The 22,477-nt window shown below is 38.8% G+C and overlaps 1 protein-coding gene across 8 annotated transcripts in view; it reads left to right on the top strand.

The window, feature by feature from the left end:
- Positions 1–10,409: 10,409 nt before the first annotated feature.
- The window catches only part of srcin1a (SRC kinase signaling inhibitor 1a), a 153,043-nt gene continuing 140,975 nt past the window's right edge, over positions 10,410–22,477 (top strand). For 6 of the 8 annotated variants that reach the window (XM_074696007.1, XM_074696010.1, XM_074696005.1 and 3 more), the window contains exon 1: positions 10,414–10,865. In XM_074696007.1, coding sequence (XP_074552108.1) covers positions 10,844–10,865 — 22 coding nt within the window. In that variant the 5' untranslated portion in view covers positions 10,414–10,843. Of the gene's footprint in view, positions 10,866–22,477 lie in introns of all 8 variants that reach the window. The other 2 variants (XM_074696009.1, XM_074696004.1) reach the window with 2 other exon arrangements.

Here is a 22,477-nt window from a genome sequence, read left to right as displayed (position 1 = left end):
CTTTGCTCAAACTCTGAAAAACCATCCCCCCTGTTATTCCCAAACAGTTACACTCATGGCTGAGCTGCAGACATCAGTTTAACATCAAATCATCAGCAACAACAGTAAAACTTTTCTTAATGAAGATTCACCTTTTTATTTCTCTGATTACCTGCTTCACGTTTTATATTTGTTTGTGTGCCTGATGAACAGATTTCACATGAATTATGATCCTTCCTGCTGCAGAGATCAGAAATCAGGACATGAACATTTGTTATCTCCACCCTCGGTGCATGCACATCTCACATTACTGCTCAGATGCATTTCTTGGCGTGCAGGAGTCACAGAAGGTGCTCAGCAGTGTGTCTGAGGCTGGGCTGATTTTACATCCTGTCCATCCACCCACACACCAAAGGAAACAGAGTTCACCACTGACTGCACCTTTCTACCCAGACAAGTCATTTCTAGCCTTTCCCATCGCCATGGAAACACAGGATTTGTTCACTTGATTGGCAGTGGACAAACACTGAGGCTGAGAAATCACTTTTTATCAGATAGTCTGGAGTCTTACAGCTGAATCAGTGTGTGATTGAGAAGAAGGGGTTAGATGGATCATTTAATTAACTAATTAAGAATAAAAACCAGCCAATAAGCGCAGTTTGGACTGTGTGTGATGAGTGAAGCTTCAACTTTACGTTTTATTACATTCAGCTGAAGCCCTGCTGTGACATCATGACAGGAAGTAAAATGACAGAGAGGCGTCATCACAGTCTCATACAAAGAGGCGCATTAATTAGCTGACGTTTCAGCGTTAATTTCGCGCATGTCCCTTAGCAGTGTCACCTGCTGCAGGTGTGTGTTAGCAGGACTGCTCGGTTCATCTCACCTCCAGGAGAACTTTGAGTTTGTCCCTCAGATTTCTGCTGCAGCCATGTAGAAAAAGTTCAGGTAAGAGAAAAGTTACTGTTTTCTGTTTTTGTAGGTTTGTTTTGAAAGGGCGTGGCCCACGTGCGCTTCTGCACGCAGCGTCCCAAGCTAATAGGCTAACAGGCTAACAGGCTAACTGCTACAGAGGTGATTCCTTTTTGCTCTCTGCCAACGTTGGACTTATATTTAATTTGGATGAACTACAAATTTTTCTTTATGCTTCTTTTAACCAAGGTTTAGCTCGTTTTGGCTAGTTTGGTTTCCATGTGTGCAGCAGGTGTGCTCTTAATGAACAGTAATGATGATAACAATAATAATAATAATAATAATAATAATAATAATAATAATAATAATAATAATAATGATAACAATGATAATAATAATAATAATAATAATAATAATGATGATGATAATAATAACAACAACAATAATAATAATAATAATAATAATAATAATGATAATAATAATAATGATAATAATAATAATAACAATAATAATAATAATAATAATAATAATAATAATAATAATAATAATAATGATGATAATAATAACAATGATAATAATAATAATAATAATAATAATAATAATAATAATAATAACTATAATAATAATAATAATAACTATAATAATAATAATTATTAAAACAATAACAACAACAATAATAATAATTAAAACTTTATTTTTGTAGCACTTTTAAAACAAGTTTAGAAAGTTGACAAGCAGTCAGGACAAAAAATAACAAGAAATAAAAACAAACTAAAATCTAAAAACATCAATCAGCAATAAAAAAAGGGGTTAAGAGCAGAAAACAGGACAGCAAATATAAAAATAAAATATTAGAAGTGTTAATAGAATATCAAAATGATAAAATAATAAATAATACATGTAAAAGCAATGATAGAATAATGAGTAAGAGATTTAAAAAAAAATGGAACAAGATAGTGAAACTGGAGTAACATTAGTAGAAGAAATAAAATAAAAGAGAAGATAAAAGACAAAGGGAAAAATAAAATCAACAATGAAAAAATCATTGTTACGTTAATTTATAATATTTTAAAAGAATTGCTCTGAAATTATGAAAATACTCAATATGCAACAACTTTCACATTTAATGTTTTAAAACTGTATTTATTATTTTAAATTAAAAAAATAATAATGTGGCTGGTTTACTTTCACAATGCTAAATATTTTTATTCTTCCAGACTTGAATCAAATAAAACTTTAGGGAGCAATTTAAAGATTTTCTACAGCAGGTGTAAAGAGCGTGTTTATAATTTGCAGAAATACGTTTATTTATATTTACCAGACTTTCAAAAAACAACAATTATTCTGACATCCTCTTTACTCAAATCCTTGATGTGTGTGTTGAAGTCCCCCCAGATCTGAATGCTTTTTAAATATGTGAATAAATTAACCCAGTTATTTCAGCACCGCATTTCCCTGCAGCTTGATTCCCTCTTGGTTGTTTCCTCTTTCGTGGTTTGCCCCGCGTAGAGTCTAATCACATGTATCAGCTTCAGGGAGTGAAACATGTTTGTTTGTCTCCCACACACTCAGAGATTCACTCTGCAGCAGGCTGTGAGCTTTTTAACATGTCCTTCTGAGAGTTAAAGTATGTCTCTGCTCCTGGTCATGTGTTGTTTGAGTTCTTGTTGTTTTCTGTTGCGTGCTGATTTATGGACTCACATCCTCAACACAACCTGTTACACAGACCTCCCTGTGGTGGGCGCTACAGGGCCCTGTGAATCAAAAGAAGAAGACTTTTTTTTTCCCACATTAAACTTGAAGCAATCGGTCGTGTGAAACAAAAGAGAGTTTGAGAGTTGGAGGTGTGACGGAGGCTGCAGCTCACAGACAGGTGGAGGTGGAGGAGTTGGTCTGGATGCAGACAAACACACTCAGGCCTCTTTCTGCAGAGCTGTGAGGAAACATGTATGAAATGACCCTCACACTCTTCACTCCCTCTGGTGGTCGCTCAGCCGCAGCTGCTTTCTGTTTTCTGATGAAATCCTGATTTTAAGATATGAGAACTTTTGACAACCCTTAAAATATATATGATGTTTTTTTTGTTACTGAGCTGTAAAGTTTTATATGCTCAACTAAACTCAAACTTTGTTTATAGAGCACATTTAAAACAGCTGAAGCTGACAAAGCTGCAGAGATTAAAAGCAGCACGATACAATACCAAGATGCATAAAAACATAAAACCAGAGCAAATATGAAATTAAATGAAATGGAATTAAATTTTCCTCAGCCACCTGGATTACAGTCATTCAGGAGCCACAAAATCTACTTTACCTTCACAGAAGAGACAAAAAGTGTATTAAATTCTGAACAAAATCTAGTGAATAAAAATCTGAAAAGAGTTTTTTTTGTGTGCTTAGAAAATTGTACACGTAATGTATTGGTTTTTATTTTTGAAAAATTTACAAAAATAAAAAAAAAGGAAAAATTTGGAATATAAATTTCATTTGAAAAAAAATGTTTGCAAAAACTTTTTTAAAAGTGCAAAAATGGGAAATTTTTTTTAAAAATTGAGGTTTTAAAAATTTGACAAAATTTCTTAAATTTGCAAAAATAATGTAACTTTAAAAAAATTAAAGAATAAATCAAAAAAAAAAAAAGAAATCTAAACAATTTGCAAAACATGGAGAAATAAAAAAAATAAAATAAATTAACCAACATTTCAAAACTTGGAATGATATTTCAAAAACTTGGGTTTTTTTTTTATTTGCACGTTTTTTCTTATTTCGGAAATGATACAGGGTATAGAAGTCCAAACAGTTATAATCTAGTGAATAATCCAAATAAGGAGTTATTTTTGAGGTTGTGAAATTTTACATGCGATGTTGTATATTTTTTATTTTCTAAATTTGCAAAATTTCAAGAATGTGCAAAAAAAAATTTTATTGTTTTTTTTTATGCAAATATAAAAGAAATACAAAAATTTACAAGAATTGCAAAAAAAAAAAAAATTCAAAAATTTGCTTTTATTTAAAAAATGAAAAAATACTTCAAATGTTATATTAACAATTGCACAAAATTTCAATAATTTAAATCATTTGCAAATTTTGGGGGAAATTCAAAAAGTTTTTAAAATGGCAAACAATTTTGAAATGTAAAAATGTGCAAAAATTTTAAATTTTTGGAAGAATTCTTGAATTTGATAACATGTATTTATAAAATCACTCAACTTATCATTTTTTTGTTGTTTACTAATATTTTGCTCCACAATAAAGCGTATATATTAGGTTAGCACGTTAGCAAGATTTAATTTAGTGTCAATGTCTTTCTACATCAACACCCTCTGTGAGAAAAATAATATTTTTTAAAACTGCAAGGAGCCACTGCAGAGGAGTCAAAGAGCTGCAGGTTGAAGACCCTTGGGCTGGATCAGTAAGAACCTTCAAAACAAATGATGAAATTTTAAAATCTATTCCCAAAGCAACTGGAAGCTAGTGCAGCAAAAACAGGCGGTAACACCAGTCTGGTGTTGATAAAAGCATGGATCCCAGTCTTAAGGTCTCTGTAGGACAGGTACCCTTTCACTGATAAAATCCTCAAATGATAAAATCTGTTTTTGACTCTGCTTAGACCAAACCCTCTCAGTAAAGCTAATTCTGACTGTTGAAGCCTTCATAGTTTTCTCCACACACAGTGAAAGAGTCCCTGACGTCCCATCCAGAGCACGCCGCGGCTCAGAGCGATGGGTTCCTCAGATGAGTTGGCGCCGTGTCAGTTTTCGGCTCATGATCTCGATCGTTCTTTCTGAACTGGCTCTTGTAATTGGACCCATCGGCTCCGTGAAGCATTTTTCTCCATTGTTTCCGCAGCGCTGCAGCAAATATTAAAAGGTAGTGATGATCGATGTTTTTCATATAATTGGAGCGGTCGTGGTTCGCTGCGTGTTGCTGCTTTAGTGGAGATGTTGAGGAGTCATATTTATCATAGTACGAGCGTCTACCTGTCACCTTTGGATCCTACATCCTGCAGCTCCAGCGCAGTGATTGCATCGTCCTGAGGTTATGATAATAATAAAATAAACAACTGTCTGCGTGAAGGCGTGTGCGTGCAGCGTGTGGCATGTTTTGCATGTCGTGAAGGGAAGATGGAGGGATGATTGATGCAGTACGACACGTACCTGTTCTCGCAGCACAGTCAACAACCTCCTCGCTGTTGAGGTTGTATTTTCCTCCCTGCATCCAAGTCACAATGTCATTGGCATTCCTCCCCAGCCCCCCTCTAATAACCTCAGATGGCTAGTTTCCACTGAAGCGAGGGCAGATCTATTGTGCCACTGAATGTGCTGAAGGGTTTCTGGGCCGATGAGCTCGCATCGCCGAGACGTAGAGGAGGAAGGAGGACAGGCAGGACAAACTGGGCTCATTATATCTCCTCGGGAACAGCTAAACGCTTTTTTTTTTCCAACACATACATCCAGATTCTGTAAAATAACATCCTACAGAGATAGCTTTTAGATTTATTCTGGACCCAGAGCTAACACTGATGTAATTTTATCAGAAAACATTTGCAGAGCACGCTCATCATCTCCACAGAGCTGACTTACTCAGCAAGTTGCACCTCTGCATCCAGCAGCTTCCTGCTTCAGGAAATTAGAGAAGCCTGGAGGCAAAACCTGCCATCAGCACTCCATAATCTCAGCGTTTTCTCGAACTATGAGTCAGACGGCGGTTTAAAGCGTTCTCAGGTTTGTTGTGGAGCTCGACCATCGCGGTGTCTTTGGGTTGAGGAATAATTAGCCCTGCAGACAGTTTATGTTGATCATGAAATGTGCAGAAACAGTGGAAACCAGAGCTCCTTCCAATTCAAGTTGACTTGAATTGAGTTGAGGCGAAACATCTCTGTCACTCCTGGTGCCCCCTGGTGGCTGACTGTGGTATAAGTCAGTGACTTTCAAAGTGGGGGCCATCAGAGGTAGGGGTGAGTGAAAATATTGATGAATCGATGCATTAAAATGTTTCCTCACCCAATTCACTATCGATTCAGCAAATCCTCTGAATCAATTCATCTCCCGGCGAGTGAAGGGGACTGCGCATGTTACTTGCGTTGTACAGACGATGGCAACCAGAGATGAAACAACGAAAAATTGGCAGCCAAAGCAGCAGCAGCATAAAGCCAGATCCTTCAGCTTTAAAGTCTGACGTTTGGGTTGTTTTATTGCTTCAAAACGTGAGGTGACGTACCACATATGCTCACACTGGGCATGAGAATCGATAATCGAAGCATTTAAATCAGTATCGAATCAAATCGTGACCGAATTGTGATCTAATCGAATCGTGAACTCAAGAGCAAAAATTGAATAAAAATCTGATTTGAAAAACTTTAATCGAATCTTAACCTGAAGAATAGAAATCGAATCAAATCATGGACTAAAGAATTGAAATCGAATTGTGACCTAAAGAATCGAAACTGAATCAAATTGTGACCTACACATTCAAAATCTAATCAAGGCATTACCTAAAGAATAGAAATTGAAATCATGACCTAAAGAATTGAAATCAAATCATGACCTAAAGAAATGAAATCAAACTATGACCTTAAGAATTGAAATCGAATTCAATCGTAACCTAAAGAATTGAAATCAAACTGTGACCTAAAGAATTGAAAATGAATCTTGACCTAAAGAATTGAAATTGAATCATGACCTTAAGAATTGAAATCAAATCGAATCATGACGTAAAGCATCGTATTCGAATTGAATTGTGACCTTAAGAATCGTAATTAAATTGAATTGTGACTTAAAAAATCAAAATTTATTTGTGACCTTAAGAATTGAAATCAAATCATGACCTAAAGAATTGAAATCAAACTGTGACCTAAAGAATTGAAATCAAACTGTGACCTAAAGAATTGAAATCAAACTGTGACCTAAAGAATTGAAAATGAATCTTGACCTAAAGAATTGAAATTGAATCATGACCTTAAGAATTGAAATCAAATCGAATCATGACGTAAAGCATCGTATTCGAATTGAATTGTGACCTTAAGAATCGTAATTAAATTGAATCGTGAGGTTCTTGGCGATACCCAGCCATAACCAGGGGGCACCAGAAGGGCTTTAGAAAGTTGGAGCGTAGGAAAAATAGGAATATATTTTTAATCTATTTCCTTTCTTTTAACTTTCAGTACCATTTGTCCTGAACATGAAACACGCAAAGTGCCTTAATCGTCAGATTTTCAAGTTTCTGGTTTCTACCAAACCACTAGGGCTAGGAAAAAAAATTGATTCACGATATATTGGGATTTTTTCTTTAACAATATCAAAGTTGTGACTCTTTTTCAAAAAAATTTTTTTTTCCAATTTCAAATTTTCCGTTTAAGTCTTAGTTTATAAACTGGATTGGAAAAAAAGTTCCCACTTTTCTCCAACACAGGGCGACATGTTTCTCTCTGACTCACATAATGTGCATTTTATGGGAAAATATGGCTCCTGATGTAGTCTGTAGGTATTATCGTCAGTTAACTTTTTCACATGTTTTGGTGTTAAAAAAGCTAAAAATCGCAAAAGTCGTACTTATTGAAAAATCACAACTTAAATCAAATCAGCACCCCAAAAATCGTAATCGAATTGAATCCCATGAATAGCTTATCGTCCCAGCCCTAAAAACTGCACCGTCAGCATGAGGATGGTCTGTGTCGACTTGGCGGTTTGCGCCTGTTATAAAGCCTTCTTATTTTTAAAAAAAATAATAAGAAGTTGGAAATATATTCTTAAAGTTGACATTTCTTTATGTAATTTGAAACTTTGTCTGTTTCCAAAGCCTGGCTCATAAAGGCTAAACATGCCGTCAGTTTTGTGATGAAATTATAAAAACAAAACAAAACAATAAACAAAATGTTGTGCCAAAATTTAACTTTATTTTGTTTTTATTTGAAGATCTGGCCTCTAAAGTGATTGTCGGGTAAACTTCTGTCCCTCTGACAGATCCAGCTGGTGACCTCTGGCCTTTAGGGTCAGTATTGATCAAATCCTGGTGCGAGCATTCAGTAGTTCAGTGTGTGCTTTAGCTTGTTCGTCCTTAAAACGCAGTGAAACCTCACCTCACCTTTATCCTGTGTTAATTTGTGCTGTTGCAGACTTTTATGGGCTTCGTCAGCTCAGGCGGACGGCGCCAGCTGACGAGCCGCAGCCTTCTCCTCCTTGAGAGTGTGAGCCAGCTGGACATGACGGACAGGCCGCTGTGCTGGGTAAGTCATGTGTAGCCCCACCATAAATTATTCATCCTGCTCATCATGGCCCTCCATCCTCTTTTATCTCTCCATCTCCTGACATTTTACTTTCTCCCCGTTCTCCCCCGTGCTGTCTCTCCCTCTCGTCCTCTCTTAATTCACTGCAGCCATTAGCTGCTGCGCCAGGATAACCCTCCATGTTTGACAGCAGCGCTCTGTCAGGGGCTGAGGATGAGAGGGACTCACTTTCTGTTCCACTTTATCCACGCTCTCTGCTCGCTGCACGACCTGTGGCTCACTTTTGTCCTTTTTTGTCCTCTATCAGACACCGTATCTATCTGTCATGATTGATTTCAGATTTCTCTTCTGTGTGTTCCAAGGGCGTTGTTGAGCAGCTGACACTGAGCTGGACTCCAGACGCTGCACTCGATATTTTACTTTTCTGTCATTTTGTGGAGAGGGTAAAAAAAAGTCTGTCATAATTTACAACGATCCCTCAATTAAAAAATCAATAATGAGACCTTTTAGTCATGAATTATATATTACAGCATGCTGTCACGAAAGCAACTCAAATACAACTTGTGACAATGATTATGCAGCTCACAAGAAAAAAATAAACAAATGATAAGAAAATAAGAACAATTTTGCTGACCCTGCTGTTTAAAGCTGTGTGAAGCAAAAATAAATAAATGATTAATGAATAAAGAATTAAAAAATAATAAGATAAGAAATTTAAAAAATAGTAAAACGTTGAAATAAATTAATAAATTAATTTAATAAAATAATATATAATACAATGAAATAGAAAAAAAATAAAAATAAAAAATAAAATTTAAAAATTTAAAAATAAGTAAAGAATAAAAATAAATTTATTTCTTGATGAAATAAAATGAATGAATAATTTAAATAAATAAAGAAAAATAATTAAATATGTAAAAATAAATAAGTAAAAAATTAAAATGAATAAATCAATAAAATAAATGAATATATTAAATTAAATAGGAAAGAAAGAGAATTTTTTTTTAAAAAAAATTAAAAATGAATTAATTTATTCATTGATAAAATAAAATAAATGAATAAATTAAATAAAAAAAAAAGAAAAAAAAGAAAAACCTAAAAATAAATAAGGAAAAAAAATAAATCAATAAAATGAATAAATTAATTAATTGAATTAAATTTAAATAAACATATAAATAAAAATTAGTCACTCTCACTCCACTCTTTTTTTTTTTTTTCTCTTAAAGTGTAGTATTCACTATTTTGATGTGCCTGAGCTCAAACATTTTTCCCGGGCTGCGTCACCCAACTCTATGCCAGAGGAGATCTACCGAAAGCTGCTTCTGGACAAGATAGTCATAGGACCACCTAGAGGCCTGGCATATCTACTACAGCGTTTTCAGTCCATCAGCGTTTCTATGTAAACACAGATTTTTTTTCACTGCGTTTTAGCGTTTTTGGATGAAACATTGTTTTAACGGAGCCTGGCGCCACTCTTAGAAAGATGGGTTTCCTGATTCTGCCAGAACTCGCTTCACAGGGAGGAAATCCTGGACCAGGTGGTCCTGATGTATGAGCCTAAGTGTCGTAGTGGTCACCGATGGGCCCCAACCCATCAACTCTATGGATCTTAAACACGCGGTTTACACAACATGATACCTAATTAATTATGCATGCTCGCCACCAACTGGTCAGAGGGTGAACTGCAGATTCTGTGTGTGATAAATGAACAGATGTGTGACAATGAAAATGACAAACAACCTCCAAAAATTCTGTCAAAGACGGACAATAACAGCGTTAATTTATGCTTTCAAACCAACCTCCAGCTGGGCGGAGCTGCAGACCACAGTGACACCACCGTCCTCTCCTGCTCTCACCTGCTGATGCACTCTGGTTGCCATGACGATCCTTTACAGCCTCGCCTCGGGCCTCGACACAGCTCCATCGTTACTGTTGTCACAGGGGAATATTTCAAGTGTTCACTCAAGTCTCTCCCTTCCTTGCATCACCAGCAACACCCATCCTCCCCCGTCCTCCCCCATCCTCCCCCGTTCCTGGTACAGTAGCTGCTCCCAGCATCTCTCCACCCGCCCCCTGCTAGCTCAGCTGCAGAGCCCCACGCAGGACCCCGTCCCTAGACTCCTCCTGATTTCCATATCATGAGATGTGCCCTAGGCGTGCAGCAATGCAGCGTGCCGCCTATGTCTTTAAGAGGGAGGGGGGAGGAGGGGGGAGAAAATGTGTAATAGAGGAGAAATAAGGCATGGAGTGAGCAAGCGGGTGAGGGAGGGAGAGTGTGAATTCATCACGGGCAGAAACTGTGCCTCATTCTTCGCTGTGCGCCGAGCATCTCTGCACCGGCATGCTCAGTCTCCACGGCGCTCAGTGCAGAAGAGTCCGCCCCTATCTCTCCCTCTCTCACACACACACACACACACGTGCTCGCGATCACACACGCGCAGTGCTGTCAGGAGCGCCGCTGCCGCTGGACCACAGCCATCTCTGCGAAGGAGGTTCCAGCGGAGGGTAGAGAAAGCCAGCGCGCGGGCGAGACAAAGGGAAGGAGGACGGCAGAAGGAGAGGAGCGAATAGGAGCGTGGGGAGCCGCCACAAGGAAGGAGCAACCGTGCGCTTTGTGAAGAGCAGAAAGCGAAGGGACCGGAGGAGGGAGGAGGAGAGAGGAAGAAAAAAAAGAGGAGGGGGAACAGGAAACGCGATCACTTTCAGCTGCAGCGGTCCGTGTCGCAGCATGGGCAATGCACCATCCCAAGGCATGTCAACCTTTTTCTCTCTGCATACGTGTGTGGCAGGTTTCACCGCCGCTGCTGCCGTGTGGTGTTACTCTCCGTGGAGGCGGAGGATGGGGGGTTGGGCGGAGGGCTGCTGGAGAGGAGGGAGCAGCGGTTAATGGGCAGCGGGCTCCCAGTCAGGGAGGCTGAGCGGGAGGTGCTGGAGGTGCTGGGAGCACTGGGGCGGAGGCAGAGGGAGCGGCGGGGATGGGAGGGGGCTGGTAGCACCACCAGTGTAGCAGGTGGTGCTGGTGGGTGTGTGGTGGGAGATTTTGTGTGTGTAGAGAGCAGAATGTGTGAATTGTGAGCCGGTGTGTGTGTGTGTGTGAGCCACATGGATGACCTCTGGGGAGCAGCGCGCTCTGAAGGGTGTGTGTGCAGGAAAACGAAGAGAAAGCAGTAAACTGTAAACGACAGGATGAGTGGATGTGATGGTTAATGAGCGGACGAGGCGTCTCTGTGTGTGTGTGTGTGTGAGTGTGTGTTATAAACGGATGATTGGGTGGGTCAACTCCTTCTTCTGATGCCGTCTCTGCTCCCTTCCTCCTTTTCCTTCATCTTTCTCATCATATCTTTATCTCCACTCAGAGAAAAACCAGTTGCATGTTTTTTAACGTCCCGCTGAAACAAACGGACGATCTCTGCGCTCAGCTCAGAGGGAAACGTAGTTCGACTCCTCCGCTTTGCTGCGAGGGAGTGTCAGCGTTTAGAAAAGCAGAGAGCAAAGGGCGCGAAGGTTAAAGTCAGAGAGATCTCAGGGAAAATGTGCCAGCTCTCCAGGGACTGGCAGACAGGAGCTGAGGCGTAAAGACCTCCCTGACTCCTCCCTCCTCACCTGTGCCTCCTCCCTCTGTGGGTGAAAGGGGGACAGGACAGAGGACGAGAGGACGAGAGGATGAGAGGAAGTTTGACAGGACAGAGAGCTCGTAGATGGGGAGGTAAGAAGGAGTGCTCTCTGAGTCTGAAGGAAGATCTTTGCTCCTCAGCTCCTCCTCAGCTCCTCCCCAGCTCCTCCTCAGGCTGTGTTTGCTGTCAGACGCTGATGCCCTGAACTTGTCTGGTCAGTTTTGTTCTGATTTATGTTTTTTTTGCAGGATGGCCTTTGGAAGATGTCAGTTTTCATTTCTTCAGGTTGATGTTTGAACTCTGTTGTCAGAGTCTCATCGGTTGGAGGCTCAGGTTTTGGATTTTTTAGGGATGCAGGATAATATCGGTATGATTAAATGCACAGCCTTTTGTCGTTTTATATTGCTTTGCTGTTTGCACCTCTTTGTTACAGTGTTTGCAGCTCATAGATCTATGCAGTGTAGAAAAGTTCTGATTAGGGGCTGAAGCTGTTTCTAGTTTTTGCGCTTTTTGTGGATTTGTTTGCACCGTGCAGATTGAGTCGTCACATATTTAGCTCCTGTTTTAAGTTAAATTTGAGTTTAAAGATCAATCTGTACGGTACATGTTGCTGACTTTACACTCTTCCCTCATGTTCCCTGTGAGCTGAAGTTACGTTTACACTGCAAAAACTGAAATCTTATCAAGTGTTTTTGTCTTTTTTTCAGTAGAAAATGTCTTTTTAGACTCAATCTGAGCCACATTCACCTGACCAGTTCAGGAAAATGTCTCATTTCAAGTTACTTAAAGACAAAAATGAGGTCTGAATTGCTTGTAGTAAGTTAAAATTCTTCCTTACAGCATATTTTAAAAACAATAAAGTTTCCCAAAGTGCTGCACAGTAAAAAAAACAAATAAGAACATCAATAAAACAAATAAAATAATTGGAACAACACATAGAAACCAATAAGAGTCATAGAAACAAAAGGGTTAAGACCATTAAAGACATAAAAGGACAGAGATCAACAACTCTCATGCTGAGTTAAAAGCCAAAGAATTAAAATGAGTTTTAAGACGCGATTTAAAAGTTGGTAGGGTGGAAGATTTTTTGATTTCTTCTAACTTGGTAGCCACCACCAAAACGGCTCAACCACCTGGACATCTCGGCATTTTATTTAAAATGAAACAAAACACTTGATGAGATTTCAGTTTTGTGCAGTTTACTCACTCTGTCAAATGTGAAAATGACCAGATTTGCTGTGGCTGTGAGTTTTGTTACGATCGTCTCAGGAAGAGCGTCATCCAAGTTTTAAGCAGGATTTATCTCTTGGTATTAAAGTGTTTGAAAGTAATTGTCATAAACAAATATACATTGATAAGAAGGGCTGGAATGATGTTTTTCTCCCAATTTTTACGATTTTTGGGGCGATTATTTGATTTATATTGCAATTCTTGGATATTTCTGATTTTTGTGATTTTTAGTTTAATTTTTTTTTAAATCAGACCAAGTGAAAAAGTTGAATGATGGGGTCTACAGATTTTATCTGGAGCCATAATTTCCCAAAAATGAACATCACATATGACTCAGATTTTAGGATTTATTCAGGGGATCTGACATCTCAACTTTTTTCCAACTGAAACTGAAATAAAGGACTAAAACTTGGAAAAAAAAGGAATTTTTTTTTTTTTTTTACAAAAAATCTTGATATTATAATTTAATAATTTTTACACCCCTAATTAGTATTTTAAATAAGTATATTTTAAAAATAAGTATTTCTATTTATAAATAATTTATAATATCGATATTTTTATAAAGTTTTTTTTAAGTATATTTTTAAAATAAATAATTTTATTTATAAATAATTTATGATATTGATATTTTTATTAAGTATTTTTTAAGTATATTTTTAAAATAAATAATTTTATTTATAAATAATTTATAATATTAATTTTTTGTATTAAGGTTTTTTTTAATGAGTTTATTTTAAAAATAAATAATTTATATTATTAAGTTTTTTTATTGAGTATTTTTAATAAGTATTTATTAAAATTAAATTATTTTATTCATCAATAATTTATAATATTAACTATTTTTTCTTATTTTGTAGAAGAAATGAATAATACATACTGAACGTTATAAGAGTATGCCCCATAATACTGTACGCTGCTTCCAATACAGGAGGAAGTTTATGATCTCAGTAATAAGGTGTGTGGAAAAAAATAATGGTATTGCCAATTGGCTGAATGAGTTGTAAAATTTTGGCGTATCACATGTCGGCAAAACATCCAATATTGTTCATCCCTGTAAAAGAGGAGGAATCAGTACCTTTTTTGGAAAAAACGACATTGATCAGGCAGAAAAATGTGGATGAAGTTTCTCTGATTGTTGTAGAAATGTGTTCAGAGTTTTAAGATCTCCGCCCTGAGCCATGCTAACGTTTCAGCTCCATGAGTGAGCCAGAAGTGTCCAAACTCAGGCGTCTCTGTGCCAAGGCGGGCTGTAAAGAAGTATAACAGCTACATTTGCTGATTTAATAAGTGGCCATCATCGAGCACGGAGCATCTTTATAAGCCCATTAGAGCGGCACCAGTTCACACTGCCGGGCTAAACCGTAAAGAATAGACGGAGCAGAGCTGAGCAGAAAGCCGGTGTAACCCTGCTTATTACGCTCTGCAGCCGCACATCAGGGTAGATTTATTTCTCCGTGTTACGGCGCGTGGTCAGCTGTGATTTATGTCTGCACATGTCTGTCTGATCCGCTCTGGTGGAGCTGGATCTGACGGAGTCCTGCAGCAGCTGAATGTTGGAGCTTTAAAGCAGAGTAACGGCGAGCTGTAGGTGTGGACGATCCAGCTCCATTTTGACGAAGACCTGCTGCTTCTTCCTGCGTTACGTTTAAATCGAATCATGTGATGTGAGAAACTCTGATTTGTCCCTGACACGATGAAAACTGATTCAGGAAGTCTTTTTGTGGGTTCAGTTAGACATGATTTATTCATGTTTACATCATGAAACTTGGTTTCCAGCTGATGTCAGCCTCATGAAGATGGGATTCAGGGAAAAAGCAGAAAAACGTTTGTCTGCTTGGGTCGTATCCTGAGTTTGAAAAGCAGCTGATGGCTCCTGGTGGGTTCATCCTTTCTGCTCAGACGACAGGTGGACGGCGCCAGGTCATCATCATGTGCCCGCTGGATGTTTATCTAACGTGCAGGAGGACACAGCCTCAGTTGAACCACATTGTTCCCTCCTCTTTGTCTATCAGGGATCAGGTAACAGAGGAAACCATCATCTCTTTCTCATCCACAGCCCGTGCAGGCGTGTGCAGCTCCGCGCGTGTGTACTCTCTCTTTTGCACCGTGCACCTGCTTCACGCCGAGGTTTGTATCACACAAAGCCACACGATGCTGCCTCGTGATTGGCTGGTGATGATGCAATGTTTTACGGCAGACGAGCTGCATGTTTTGTGGACATTTCCAGAAGTAATTGACCCTGCTGGGAGCTGATGTGATTTCAAACCTGCCGAACAAAGCGGTAACGTGTCACACAGATCCAGACGCTCTGGGCGACCTTTGCAGGAATAAACGGGGCTGAGATCATAATAACTGAGAGACAGGAAGAAGCCAGACGTCTCCAGCAGGCTGGTCCATATGTCAGCAGCGTCCTCGAACCCGCAGGTTGTAAAAGCTAAAAAAAGCGCCACAACTCAGGATTACATACATGCATCCACATGAAAGTGTGCAGATACAGACTCTGCTTAATGCACAGAGGATGGAGATGGTTTGATGATAACAGATCTCTGCAGAGCTGGACTGTTTACGTCTCGTTCAGGACTCTGTGTTAGTTTGTGCTATCACTCCAGGATGACGCTCTCAAGGTCGTTAATGATTCAGGAGTTTAAGTATTACCTTCATTCATCAGAGCTTCTTGTTTTCACGCCCCCATCACGTCCGCAGAGGAGGATGTTTTACTCGTTGCTGTGTTTCAGCCTGTGATGGAATAAAGAGAAAATCCTGCTCCGGTTTAATTACAGTTTGACCTTTTTATGCAAAAACAGAAAGAAAGAAATATTGAGCTCTTTCTACTGCTTTGAAGACCCACGATCTTTCAGTCTCTCAAGAACAATAACGTTAATATTAAATGTTAAAGTCACACACTGGGATGAATGCTCCGACAAACATCAAGGCTGAAACGTAGAAAAGATATTCTCAAAAACATTTCGATTCATCAGAGCTCTACACTAACTCTAGTTATTTTATTTGCTTAATATTTTACTATTATTATCAAGTTTGTCTGCAGCAAACACTGGCAAACAAAACAGGTTATTTCTTTTGTATCATTTTGAAATAATCTTTTTTTTTTTTTTTTTGAAAAAAAAAAAAATACCTCAGACGTGCAAGTGTTCACATGTCAAGGTTATTATGGTTAAGAAAAAAAAAAGTGTAAATAAAAAATAAATACAAGGCTTTACTTAAAGTGATAACTAACTAAAATTCTTACGTGTGTTTGCAAAACTAACTAAAATAAACAAAATAATGGAGAAAATGTCTTAAGTTTTCATCTTTGTCATTCTGTCTCATACATTAGTTCATTATTTCAAACTGACCGACCAATCAGGAGAGCTGACAGGCCGCCAACACTCCTGATCTAAGAGGTAGTCTCCCACTTTTTAACCAAACTTATGATTTCTACGGTGGCCCTGAGAGCTCACATCCCTTCAACTTTAAGGTAAAATATAATATTAAAAAAAATGTAAAATTAAAAATGTAAATTTTTTTAGAAATTTGAAGTCCCCAAATCATGTTTGTGGTAAATAAAAAAAAATAAAAAAAATAAAAAAACAGTACGATCATAAATTCAGGCATGCTAACCCCCCCCCCCCCCCCCCCCCCCAATTTCACTGCATTTCTCTGTTTCATCCTCTGGAACAGAATATGCAAATGAGCTCAGGTTTACCCCGCCCCTTCAGGAAGTAACCTGCAGCCCAAGTGTTCCGTTACCATGGTAACTTTACTATAAACAAACAAACTGCCAGGCTGTGTCCGAAATCATTCCCTATCCACTTCATAGTGCACTATATAGTGAATACGACATTTTGTAGTGCTGTCAGAAATCTGATTGAGCATGATCATTCTCCATATAGTCCACTCAACGTATCCCACAATGCATTTTGAAAAGTAGTGTGTTAGCAATGCTCGCTATATTAGCAATGTATACCATCATGCATTGCGGTTGAAATAGAGGGAATGGCTGATTACATGAAACAACTTTAAAAACTGTCAGAGAATAATACTGAACTCTCTGTTTGACTCTCGGACCGCGTGTTTCACAACTTTGAGCAGAGAAACAAACAACACGGATGTTAGCCGCTGAACTGTCAATCACAGACGATGCATTCACTGGACCTTGGAATTCTCAAACACAGCATCAGTTCCGCGCACATGTATGGTTTATTTATTTAAAAAAATAATGTGCAAACAATGTTTCATTATATTTGACTGTTGTCAAGAATATGCTTAGTATAATATTAGTGTTAACTGAAATCAACACCGTTTTGCAGTGTTTGAGAAAAATTTGAACTGCAAATTCCCAGCTTTCATGAACGACCCCAGAGTAATTACGTCACTGTGTCCGAAATGTTGCTTAAATTTAGCTGATTGGGTGGAATATATAGTCCACTGCATCTAATTCACTATATAGAGAGTAGTGAGGAGGGTATGAGTGAGTGATTTCGGACACAACAACAGACGTGAAAGCATCATTCTGTTCTGGAGATGTGCGTAGCTTGAGGAGAGATTTTCAGAAAAGGGGCTAGCAAAGCCCCTTATGTGGTTTTTCAGTCACAGCTGTTTTATGGTTTTCTTTCTGCCAGTTGTGTAAGAAAATGAGATAAAAGTGTTTTTGATGTATTTAACGCTGTGATCTAATGATTCAGAAAAAATCTGTGGCCTCGAGCCCTGAATGAGTTTTTATTCTGCTTTAAACGCCTCGAGTCTGTTTTGGTCACAAAGTTCAAAGGTGTTGAGTCAGTATTGGTCGTTGCAGCCACACATTGACATTTCTCCCTTTCTGCTTAACTAAACACTCATTTATCTTCCAGTTAGAGCAGATCCACAGACCCCTCAGGCTGGCTACAGCTCCTGGAGTCAGTGTGGAGTGGGTTAGGGCTCCCCGTCACAGCGTTAAAGCATTAAGTTATTTAATACAAATAAAAGCTGTCAGGTACGGTCACTTCCTGTTTGTTCCTGGCGGTACCTTAGTGGTTTACAATGGGGATAAGATGACTCCATCACAGCTTGTTCAACACGATCCCAGAGTGAGTCCGTGGTGGGTCTACGAGGCCAACGTTTAGTCCATTATCCTGCTTTTCCTCACAGAGCTGCAGTCAGTCCGCAGCGACCTGTCGGACGAGCATCAGAGCTCTTTAAAGCTTTGGCTCGTGAGTCATAAAAACATCTTCTGTGTGTCGAGAAAAGAAAACAGATCATAAACCACAGGGAGCGTGAGGCAAAGACAGAAAAAAACATCTCTGCACTTCATGGCTGTGGAAATTCTGCATTTCTGTTTTTGCTTTTTATGAAAACTTCATTAAAATGAGCTCCTGATAACTCCTTGGTTTAAAGCTGGCATCTGTTTGTTGAAACCTAAAAAATAATGAGTTAAGTATTAAAATATGGTAGAAAAAAAAAAAACATTTCTTGGCTCCAGAATCCAAAATTTTATGCAAATATAATCAGTCCCTGTTTTTTCCGTTTTAGTCTTTAAAAAACTCATCCCTTTTTCTCCGAACATGAAACTGCAGCACTTAAATTAAGAAATGGTTTCATTTGCACCGGGGTGTTAGCCAGAGTAGATAATGGAGCCGTTTTTATTTTGCTAAATTATAAAATAGGTGCCCCTGAGGCCCAACTAGCCCGTGGCTGTCAGTTCTCCAGAACGAGGAACGCTCAGTGTGTCTTTGGCTGGATTAAATCATCACTTTATGAATCCTCGGGTTGCTAATTGTAAAACTGCCATGTAAATTTAAAAAAGTGTGCATATCATTTTCTCTTTCATTTCCATTTGGTTTAATTAGACACAGCTCTAAAGCAAGGGTCTTCAACCTGTGGCTCTGGAGCCTCATGTGGTCGTTTGACTCCTTTTCAGTGGCTTCTTCCAGAGGGTATTGATGATTAAAGACACTGACACTAAATAAAATCCTGTGTTAACATTTAGTTGAACTAAATCTTCATCCCATCTGTCAATAAAGCCTGCCACCGCTCTACTTCACCTCCTACAACATCAACAGCCCACCAACTTTCCATGCACCTGTGGCTAACCTCAATCTCAGCCCTGGGAAGATAACTACATCTACAAAAAGACTCATCTGGAAGAAAATACTGATTTTAATTCTGTGTGGATGGATTCATTAAACTGACAACGTGCTGGATTAATTCAATGGCTTTTTATGTAGGAAGACATTAGCAAAAAAAAAAACTTATGAGTTAAGTGAAGTTTTCAATATATGTCACAAAATTCAACAATTTTTTTTTAAGTTTTGGAACTTTTTCACATCTATTAAATTTCAAATGGTTTAATTTTTTGCATTTTTTATTTCTTTTTTAGTTTGCAATTAAAAAAAAATTCTATAACATTTTGAATTTCATTTTTTTTAATATTTGCCAATTTTTTACATTTAAAATGTTGGCATTTTTTTAATTTACTATTTTATATTATTGATATGTGGCAAGAAAAAATTTGAAAATTGTTCAAATTTTAACAATTTTAAATTTTGGGGATTTTTTGGAAACATTTGCAAATTTTTGACTTTTTTTTTTTTTGAAAAAATTTGAATTTTTTTTTTGGAACTTTTGCTAATTTTTGATTATTTTTTTTTTAATTTTCAGGAAAATTTTGATTTTTGTTTTCTGGAAATATTGCAAATTTATATTTTTATACAATTTTTAAATTTCATTTTTTTAATAAAACTGCAAATTTTTTGACATTGCTATTTTCATGCTATTTTTTTCATTTAAAAATTTTAAATTTTTTTGCAAATTTTTTTAAATTGTTTAAAATTTTTACAAGTTTATTAAAAATTAAAGTCTAAGATATCACATATTCAGTTCCGTTTATTCAAAAAACTACTGGTTTAGATAATTATTCACTAGATTTTATCTTTGCATAGAGTTTCAGGCGCTGTTCAGTTTTTATTATGAAGATAAAGTAGATTTTATGGCTCCTGAATGACTTTAATCCAGGTGAGCTGAGGCTAAATGGCTCCTATTAAAGTAAAGGTGTCAGACCCCTGCTCTAAAGCGACACACTGTTAGTATAAAGTGTTGATTTCCTGACATTGAAAAGTGTCAGACACTCCTCTCTGAGTGCATCCTCTCCTCTGTTCTCAGCTGTTTCACCTCCAGAATCAAACGCTGTTTTATTCCTGTGGAACAAAGAGATCTGAAATCTTCCTGAGCCTCACCTGGTGTTGCGTCTTACCTGAAATAGCAGCTTGCACACACTCTGTTTTTAATATTCTGTAGAAATGGGGCGCACGGTGTCACATTCAGATACATGTGCTTCCTTCCTGTGCACGGACCAGCAGCGGTCTAAACATAGGACGTGCAGATCATGTTGCACCATTCTCCTCACCGCAGGATGGATTCAGTAACATAGGCGTGTTGTTGTGGTGATATTAAACATTAAAAAGCAGGTTAAAGCTCAGGGATGAATCAGTTATTCATGTCACTTTCTGTAGCGTCTCAAGGAGCTGGGTTTAACCCACATCTGGGCTCAGGACTCGTTCCTGGAAGGATGCTGAACCAGGAAGCAGCGGGCAGAGGGAGGCAGGTGTTCCCTAAACTACTTCAGAGGAAGAAAGGAGTCGAGTTAGAGGGAATAAAGATGGCTGTGGTGTTTGTGCGGCGCCAGAAAGAGCAGTAATAGTCTTCTTTCTCCTCACACAGACCATTTCCTCCTACGTTCTCCTCCCATCACTTCTGATTCTCATTCCAAAGATGCTCAGGCAGGAATACAAAGCAGGCAGCGCAGGCTCTGATGATTTTTGGCAGATTAGCCTCCTTCTGCTCCCGACTGAATCCAAATATCCCTCATCTCATTCTGGTCCTGGTCTCTGAAGACTCCTTCTCCATCTTCCCGTCCTTCCTCTTCCCTCTTCCCTTCTCTGAGTTCAGGCTGAAGGTTGATTTATCAAACCGTATCGGGAGATTTCAAATAACTTCTTGAATTAAAACATCAAATATTCCCGCGCTGCCTCAGGGCTCGGCTGCAATTTAGATTTCCATCTCTGCTCCCAGTCAACATTTAGAGCTTCATCACATCCTCTGACAGTTTGTCGGTCTCCATCGTCAGTCTGCACATCCTCCTGGGTGCAGTCTGCGCCATGCTAATGCGAGTCTCTGCAGCATCACTTTCCATCCCCTCATAATTTCCCCCACCAGGAGCTCTCCTCCTGACAAGGAAACCAATCCCAGCATTATCGCCCACTAATAATCATGTAATGACTTATAACCGGCTGGGAAGCAGATACTGGCCGGCTTTATCCGCTGGTCCAGCCTCGCTTTGAGGACGGATTTGCTCTAACTGGATCCACTTCCTTGCATGTGAAATTCATGCATGAGCCCAAACCCAGCGCCATGAAGTATTAAAGGAGCAGGGTATGAAAAGGTCATCTGTGTTTTCCCCTGACGCTGACCTCTTCTGTGCATGTTTTCATCTCTTAATCGATCGCCTTGATGGCATCCATCTCCTCAGGCCGAGGCGTTAATGTGGACGCAGGGCCTCGAACGCAGCGCCGCATTGGCAGGTTTGAAGCATCACCTGAGAGCGATGGAGTAACTCGACAGGAAGGAGAGATATGAGCGCTGTGCTGAGATTTCCTGAGATTACGAGCAGAGAAAGTGTAGAGATGGACTGGTTTGAGGAGGAGAGGAGGAGGCCGGGAAACGGCAGCGCTGGAACAAAACCCTCTGCCTTGTTATTGTTGTGGAGAGTCACTCAGTGGTCATAATTTCAGCAGCAAGGAGTTGCCGTCTAATGTTTGACCTTGTTGGATAACTGGAGCTCTGTGGAGGAGTGTGCGCAGAGGTAATCACAGCCAGAGCCGGGCTCGGCGTGCAGGTTATAACAAGGATGTTTGAAGGTTGTCATAATGTGGACGTTTCCCTCTGCTCTCTAGCAGATTTTACGACCACTGCTTACGACTATTTTTATTGCAGATTATTTTGTTGTTCATATTTTGAGCCAGAGCCCAAAATGATCAGATTTATAGCCGCGTAAAAAAAGAGGAAAGCAGCACAGTGCTCCAGCAGAAGGTATGGATCTCTACCGCTTCCTGTTGGACAAAAGTGAAACCAAATCAGCCTCCAGGTGGTGCAGACGTCGACGTAAACGTGGCGCACAGAAATGATATGGATGTAATATATAAACTTGTAATGCTGTGTTCATGTCGAACATGGAAAAAATCACCTTCTCTGTTTTCAGGTACCTAAATATGGTACCGCTATATTTTGTATGAATTGGTTCCTGGAACTACAAATGGAATTCTCTCGGTACCTATAACCAAGTAGTCCGGTTTAGATCAGTACAGTTTGGTTTGGGTTGGCTCAGTTAAGTCTGGTCTTGCTGCGTTTCCACAGCCAGCTATGCCCCCTGGTGGATTTGATTTAAATTGTGATTCTTCGATATCTGTGATTTTGTGATTTTTAGTTTTCTTTTTTAACACCAGACCATGTGAAAAAGATAAATGATGATGATAATGTCCACAGACTAA

Source organism: Halichoeres trimaculatus, unplaced genomic scaffold (genome assembly GCF_033239565.1).
Source record: "Halichoeres trimaculatus isolate MK-OKI-2021-1 unplaced genomic scaffold, fHalTri1.1 fHalTri1_scaffold_20, whole genome shotgun sequence".
Classification (NCBI taxonomy): Eukaryota; Metazoa; Chordata; class Actinopteri; order Labriformes; family Labridae; genus Halichoeres; species Halichoeres trimaculatus.
The sequence above is the reverse complement of the archived record's forward strand: the minus strand, read 5'-3'. Positions and strand labels throughout refer to the sequence as shown.